At 40.6% G+C, this 8,356-nt stretch overlaps 1 protein-coding gene across 12 annotated transcripts in view; it reads left to right on the top strand.

Moving 5' to 3' along the window:
• Nucleotides 1-8,356, top strand: part of ADGRL3 (adhesion G protein-coupled receptor L3) — a 1,275,722-nt gene that overhangs the window by 591,137 nt on the left and 676,229 nt on the right. For all 12 annotated transcript variants that reach the window (XM_019522289.1, XM_019522280.1, XM_019522284.1 and 9 more), the window contains one exon: nt 1,172-1,385. In XM_019522289.1, the coding sequence (XP_019377834.1) occupies nt 1,172-1,385 (214 nt within the window). The remainder of the gene's footprint in view (nt 1-1,171; nt 1,386-8,356) is intronic.

Below are 8,356 nucleotides of genomic sequence, written 5' to 3'. Positions count from 1 at the left end.
AAACAACAACCTGACACACAGCACAATTCTCCAAGCACAGCCAAAAGCACCCAGATTCCTATGGTCATTCATATCCTGAAAAATGCAGTGCCAGGGCTAAGTGCTCTGGGGCAGGGGTTTTCAAAATTGTTCAGTGTTTGCTGTGCTCAGATTCCACTTAACTTGACATTAAAACCCCCACTGACTTCAACACAGGGCAGATTTTGTTTCTGATGTTGAACCCTACCAGCAGGTGACAGGGGCATTGACTGTGAAGTAATACTAAGCAATGGGGCAACCCCTCAAAGTATGTTTAAATGTTTTTCAAACTGTGGCCAAGATTTCCAAATGGTTGCGCCCAAATGTAAACTTATAAGTCTACATGTAGACATAGAATGACAGCAAGTTAGGGTTGGAAGGGCCCTTAGCAGGTCATCCAGTCCAATCCTCTGCTCTGATGGTTGATCTAATTTCCAGAAACATTGACACTGTGAGCAAATCCCAGGATAAAGAGTATTGGCCTATACTTAGGCACCTGTTTTTGTAAGCCTTGGCTGTGTGTACATAGAATATCCCAGCAAAGATGGTAACTCCGGGGTGGATGGCAGTACTTATCTGAGTCGTGGCACAGTGCTTAAAACTGTGAGACCTTGTTGGAAAAATATTGTCCAAGGACCCTGAGGCAAGTTCTTATGACTGCAAAGAATTCCATGGGAGATGCACAGTGCAGTGTTGAGAGTGAATTTCCCCACTTGGTCAGGAAGACTAAAATGTAACTTCAGTCAAGTGTAGAACCTAACATACCTGTGAAACAGTTTTGCATGAGGAAGGCAATAAAAACAGTATATTTCTTTGCTACTGTATATGGCTTCTAGTCTTAGGAGATCCCAAAACACTTTACAAAGAAGGCTTGTGGTATTATTTCCATTTCTCGGGTGGGGAAACCAGGGTATCAGGAGGGCAAAGCAACCTGCCCAATTTCACCTAGGAGATCAGTAACGTAACTGGGAATAGGCTGAATCTCTCTGGAGTCCTGCTTGAATGATGTGTCCGCTGTGCTTCAAGGGCAGCTTTACAAATGGTCTTGATATTCAGTATATCCACTCCCGCCACCCTCCAAGAGTAATTCTGCTTTTATTCTTGTATTCTCTTCTCTGTGTTGAAGAAATATTTATTGTTTTATCCTCTCCAGCTTTCAGTCGTGCCCCAGTCCCCATGGCTGTGGTTCGAAGAGAACTATCCTGTGAGAGCTATCCAATAGAACTTCGCTGCCCAGGAACAGATGTCATCATGATTGAAAGTGCCAACTATGGTAGGACTGATGATAAAATCTGTGACTCTGATCCTGCTCAGATGGAGAATATCCGCTGTTATCTACCAGATGCCTATAAGATTATGACTCAGAGGTATGGTATTTAATGCGCTTTGTTTGCTGATTTTTTTTTTTTCTAATCCACTACATACATATCCGTTTTTGCTATGTGTTTGCATGAGATTATACAGGTACTTGAAGTTGGGAGAGAAAAGATTCTCGTACAGTGCGATGTCCTTAGTTTCTAAAATGAGCATTTGCCAAAGTGTGTTAGGATCTAGACCCACACAGTATAAGTATTTGTAGTGGGTAGTGTTAATAGGTCACCCTGATAGTATTTATTGCTGTCACAATTTTGAATATTCAGGCAGTTAATTAACATATAACAAGAGTCCTCTTTTCTTGTGCTCCTTTTCTTTCTCTCATGTTGTGTTAGAAAGGCAGTAAAATTTATGTCATCAATCAACATTTTCACCGATAGGAATAGCTTTTTATTTTTCTTAAGTAATAAAGGGAAGATCTCAGTTATTCACTGTTTGTGATGCTTGTTAATTTTATGGAGAAACTAGAAAGAAGCTACAATTCCATTCAAGGAGAGTTGGTTTATCCTATTTTGGAAAAGTTGTTAAGATAACATTCATAATACCAGCTAATTTTGATGTGCTGCTTCTGCTTTTGCGTGACTTCATTGAGGCTATGCAGAGGTCCATTTCTCAAAGATTATTGCTAGGTCAGGGCCTAAATGTTTAATCCAATTGATGTTTAGCCTGGTTGCAAAAAAAATTTATTAACAAAATGTGTGGAGGATTAATACGTTGTGGTTCCTGATCAGTTAATCACATTTTATGTAGTTCTTAACAACACATACCTAATCATTAAATATATTTATATTAATTAAGAAGTAATAGGATCAGCATTCGATGTTGTATTCACAATATTAACATAGGCAAAGTATGGCTAATTGAAGTCATGACAACAGGGTTTATATATCACTTAACAATTACAGTAACATGATATTTTAATGGAGCATCTTGGCTCTTGCTCACTGTAATGCACTCCTGTCTTTCTTTTCTCTTGAATGAAATAGCATGAGAACCATAATTTAAAATGGAATTTTAATTTGTCTTTGATACTTAAACAAAGCATATTTTTTAGCTTTATTTAGAGATGTTGTGTTTTGAGGGTTTAACATTGAAATTACCACCTGAGTGATCTATTAACAACCTCCGTCATTGCCACATGTGGACTAAAGGCTCTTTAACAAAATGTAAGACAAAAGTGTCTGTGTAGCTTTTTGTTGAGATATTTGTAGGATTTGGTTGGTTCCATTCCTAAAATAAATAGCAACGGTTGCACCGTTACATCAGCTGGTCCCTTGGACTTGGCCTGGTTTTAGGGGAATTATCATAATTCTCCTGTTGAGATCATTAATAGCTCTGAATAAAAGCCCTTAATCCTCTGCATATTGGCAGAATAAAGCCACACTGTCCGCTTTAAGGACTATCACAGATTAGTGAGTCTTGTTGTTTTTTATTTGTCTGTGGTAGTTTCTACCAGAGTTTGTGCTGCCTTTTCCTCATGCTTGTGTGCAGAAAGCCTACTTTGTTCTCCATGGGGCAAGTCCTGAATGAAATACTACTTTTGTGAGCCAGTACCCGGTGCAAGTGGTAATCATGTGCCTACAGTGCTTTGGTGAAACTGCAATTTGTTTGCTGCCTCTAGTTCTTATTGCTGTTACAAACTCCAGTTTAGCAGCCTTCTTAAAATGCTGGAGGCTGCAAGTGAGAGAGGAACACTGGGGCGGGGGGTCCTGGTAATTTTCCCTTTCAGCATTTTCGCTTACTGCCCCTGTGAGAGACAAGCTCATTTGTTATGCCATTGGGCATGAGCCTAGGCTCACCAAATAATACTATAAGCCTCCCTTAAGAGGGAGGCCACTAAAGACATCACAACTGGTTCCTTGGGGAAACTGAAAACATACCAGGGACGGGAGTGGAGGTCAGAGGTTTAGAACGAGTGCACCAAGTGGATACACCAAGCAGAGCCCATTGGAAAGTGCCCACTAGCCCTCAGACAAGTCCAGTGAAACTGCCTGGAAACATGAACAAGTGAGGGACAGAAAAGTGACCCTGGAGTCCTTGGGAGTCCTCCCAGCCAGAGTCTTTTTCCTGGTGACTGCATGACACAGGATACTGGACAAGATGGACTATTGATCTGACTCAGTAAATGGCAGTTCTCACGTTCTTATGTAGACTCCTTTGACTGGCGGAGCAGTTGTACTGATGGATGTTTAGAGCGAACCATCCTGGTCTTCTTACTAGGATCGGGGGAAGTGTCATCTTTGGTAGTCATGTGGTGCTGGTAGGGTGGGGAAGATAAAATGGGAAACTTCTCAAAGGGAGCACAGAGGCCCTTCCTCAATAAATGTGAATGCCTTTGGAGCTTGGCCAGAGCCCATTAAAGTCATAAAGGAGACTCAGTAAGTAGTAGCCCCTTCTTCCATTTACAATTGTAATGGACTTTTCATCAACAAGGGTAAAAATCACTTTTTTTAACTTGCTGCTGTTAAATTCCAGGAAAATAAAACCTTCTTTTCAGTGAGGACCTGAGCTGGTAGGCTGGGGAGTAAGGGTTGTGGGGAGTGGAAAGGAGAGAGGAGCTTGACAATTTTGGATGATTCTCTCTCTTTTTTTCCCCCCTCCTTTTAATCGCTATTAATTCAAACAGCTGAAACCATTTAAAAAGAAAACAATTAGAACTAAATACATTCCCTGACTGCATTCCAGTCTGCTTGTTTTCAGCTCTGAATACAGTTTGCATCTGAACCTCTGAAAAGGTGGGAAAACTGACAAGTGGGGTGGCGGCAGCATCACTAACATGGCCATTTTTCTCCTAAAAGCATGTTGGTGATGATACATAAGTGTTTTTACCAATGCCCTGAGTGCCAGATTAATCGATTCAGCAATATTTGTGCTGTGTTCACAGAAGAATGCAGGTTTTAATATAACGACTTTGGTTTTGCTAATAATCAGATCTTTCCTGGAAACCAGAATCCAAGTGACAGTGAATCCCATACTGTAATCCAAGCACTATGCACATAAAAAGGTAAAGAATGATCACGACACGTATTTCTCAGTCACTCATCAATTAGGCATTACATGCATAAACACAGAATCCCCATTGCAGGTTTGTAGTAAATTGCCAGACTTTAAGCACTTTGTCACCAGCAACTCTGTGCACCCAGATTATGCATTATGGTATAGTTAGGGATTGCATGTGGTATGAAACAGAAGAGGGTGTGTATGTGTGTGTGATAAAAGTGTTAGTGTGTGAGTAGGAGTTGTGAGGGAGCAGATTTATGGTAGATATTAGAGATTACTCAAAAAACTATCCATGTGAGTCTGTTCCTTTCTTCTATATGTTTATTTAAATTAATTTTGCAGCCGGGAACATGGGGTTATTTTGGAAGGGAAAGGCATAAATCTGCTGATGTGTTTGCAGAGCCCTCTGGGCAGTAAAAACACAAGCAGTTTTTATTGTAAGTATTGCACTGAAAATCTCAAAAACCTTCAGAGTATTGCTTTAACTAAGGAAAGTTTAAACAGCTTGTGGGGAACTATTTTATAGGAAATTGAATCTCTGTGGCCTCTCTCGTTTCTAAACTGGCCAGCTCCTCTTTGCAGTATTAAAGCAATAGATGCCCATAAAAGCTGGGAAAGTAGGTATTATGGGCAGAAGTTTGTCTGATATAGAGAAAAATGTATTTTATAGAGTGTTTGCTTTGGAGAACTGTCTTTTGTCAGGGCTATCGCAAATGATTGACTTCTAGTTGTCCCCATCAGAAACAGAATGCACTCTACCAAACGAGATTTTACTGTGCCACAAAATTAACACATCACCTATCTGAAGAAGGATTAAGACCAATTGGAAAGCAGCATTTAATTTTTTTCATGTAAATTGGCTTTGCCTTTATAGCATGTATTGCAAATTATTTTATTAACCCCTCTTCCAGCACTTAAATAGAAAAAATTCTTTGAGTCCTTTCTCTTGATTTTTCTAGGTTAGGTACTTTTTGCTAGAAAAGTCCCTTTGATGCCAATGGGGCTGTTCATATGTTAAAAGTAGGCTTGGCAGAACTAGATTTTTATTTTTTAATATTTTTGACAGATAATATTGATGTTTATTTTTAAGCATTTGTTTTGATTTTTATCCACTTAAATTTTCAGGATTGCAAGAAATTAGGGGAATGGGGGGTGTAGGACTGCCACCTACACTGAGCAGAAGACCTTCCATCATTCCCAGATTCACTTGCCCATAGCTCTTGCATTTGCTTTGTCACTTCTTCCTTTGTTCCCAATCCCTTGTGGTTTCTGGAGGTTGCAGTCCAAATTACAGACAGCACGGTGCTGCTCCCACTGTTGTCACACACTCCCTTAGACATCCCCTTTCTATAAATGTCAGTTATTAACAATAGAAATATTTTTTGTCAGTCTGAGAGTGTGAGATGAAATTGACATTTATTGATGTTTAAAACAAAAGTTTAATTCTGCCAAGCCTAATTAAACGATACGCACATACTTATGACCTGCATTCAGGCAAGCACTTAACTTCATGCTTATATCCAGACTTATTCAGGAAAGCTCATAAGTGAATGCTTAATGATAATCACATACTGAAGTGCTTTGCTGTATATGGACCGTCTGGTCCATCAGAGACTACCTAAGCATGCTGCTGGATCAAAGAAAATGGAAGCAAGGAAGTGCCAAGTTCACAATTTCATGTGTAATGCAAATATTTGTAGGATTTAATATTGTGCCTCCCTCCCCCATTTTTTTAAATTCTTAATGAAACAAACCCATTTTGTAACAGTGTTTGGCCTGTCTTCTAGCCTGTGAGCTTGTATACTGTAGTCCAGAGCTCAGGGAAACATTAATGTAAGAAATGATACAGAAGTACTGATTCCTTCCTTTTTCCTTTTCCTTCCTTCTCTCCATCTTGCTTCAAATGAAGGTGAGTTCAATATTTCCCTGTTTGGACTCCTGGGATCCTTCTGCATTTTAGGCACCATGTGCCCTTCTCAAGCGGGGGTTATAATGAGCTGGAACCAGTAGGTCTAACAGAGGACCAAAGGAAGGATTTGTAGGCTTTTAACCGCTGATTTTAAAAGTCAAAGCAGAACTCCCTGCCTTTTCAACACTCTCTTACTGTGTGTCCTGTCCAAATGACCTGCTAGCAAAGGGGAAAATTTGTCCAGGGTCCTATCACAGGATCTCCCCATATTATTGCAGGATTACACTGCAGTATTTTACACAGATTCAGAATGCCTGGCATTCTCGGGGTTACTGACAAAAATAATGTTGAATAATCTGGCACTGGGAGGGTTGAACAGAGCTGTTCCCACCCCAGGGACGGCACTGGAGATACAGGCACAGGCAGTGCCTGCAGGGATGCTTAGCAGCTCTCCCTCTTGGAGAAGTGGAGCATATTCTGCACAATGTTTGACTACCTGTTCTCTGTCTTGCTCTATATACCCTCCTGGGGGCCATTTGCACTTCTGTAGACCTCTGGGATAGGGTAAGGTGCCATAAATTGGGGCTTTGCAGTTCAGTCTGATCCCTACAAGGGCTGTGCACAGACAGACTGGTGAGTTCTCAGGCTTCTTTCTAAAAGCCACCACCTGCAAGTAATGGTGAGTTATCCAGCAAATCATCTGCTAATCGGGCTGGTTATTTTGGGGTATATGGCTAATTTGTTAGGATGGGGTTGTCACTCTTTTTACTGGTAACGATGACTGCTCAGGCCTAGAACTAGTCAGCCTGAATTGGAGGGGTAAGAATTTTGTCCACTGAAAGATTCCCAGACTGATCTGTGACTGTGTCACAGAGCCTGCTTCTGGGAGATGAGGAGCACCTTCAAGAAAAGGTATTTGAGGGTACTCACCAGCATGCAGGAGAGAATGGTCATACAGAGCCTGTTTGCCATAGCCTGTGTTGCATAGCAGAGATTTGCCCTCTTCTGACAGCTTGGCCGCCGGGGTGGGGAAGGGGGTGCTGAGGGGAGAGGGGTCTATTTTATTACTATCCTTGATTGGTTTTGAAAAGATAGCACAGCCCCAAATTCATGTGTTGTTGCTCGTCATAGTAACAATGATGACTTGTATCTTATAACAGATCTTTTTCACTTGCAGCTTTCAAAACATTTTTCAGATATCGATGGACTCAGCATCCCTTGTGTAATAGAATAGTATTGTCCTCCTCGTTTTACAGCTGGGATAACTGCAGGGCAGCAAGGTTCAAGTTCATGAAGGTCTCTAGTGATTTGAAGTGCTTCAGTATTGGGTGTTTAGCTGGAGGCATCTTTATGTCAAGTGGCTGGTCTTAGTTCATACAGGAATTGTGTGGCAAGGCCAGGATTAGGCCCCAGATCTGCAGACTTTTTTGTACCTTGATGACAACCACATCTCTGCTGAGGTTGAATTAGCAGACTTCAGCTAAAGTGTAGCACAGTTGTGTCATGCTCTACAAAGTTAATGACATATTTCTCAGAAAACAGCACCCTTCTTAGATACTGTCATCACCTCTGACTCGGACGCTGAATGCCCCATTTGATGAAAACACCCCCATTCATATATCCTGCGTGCATTTGCTCAGTTTCTAGAGGCTGCCAAGGCTCTGCTCATTTTTTGTAAATTTCTTATGTTCTTGCACAGATGAAGTGGGGAAATGAATTTTTGGAGGACTTAGATTTTGCAATTAAAGCAAAACCTCTCTCTCACCAGGATACGATGCATCTTAATGCACTGGTTCTTTTAAATCACTTTGAGATCTTTCGATGGATGGCTCTATAGGTATGGCAATTATTATGACTGCTAATTGCAAGCCTTCCTGTAATTGGTAGGATGTTCAGATTTTACCCAAGAAATAATAGAGGGTATTGAGGCCCATGTTACCCTGATCATAGTTTTTAACCATCAAACAAAACACTGCAGAAATATTCAGTGACTAAACTGAATATTTCTGTTTTTCAAAAAAAAAAAAAAAAAAAAAAAAAAAAAAAAAAGGAAAA

This window comes from Gavialis gangeticus, unplaced genomic scaffold, assembly GCF_001723915.1.
Source record: "Gavialis gangeticus isolate Ggan-Ray unplaced genomic scaffold, GavGan_comp1, whole genome shotgun sequence".
NCBI classification, from domain to species: Eukaryota; Metazoa; Chordata; order Crocodylia; family Gavialidae; genus Gavialis; species Gavialis gangeticus.
The sequence above is the reverse complement of the archived record's forward strand: the minus strand, read 5'-3'. Positions and strand labels throughout refer to the sequence as shown.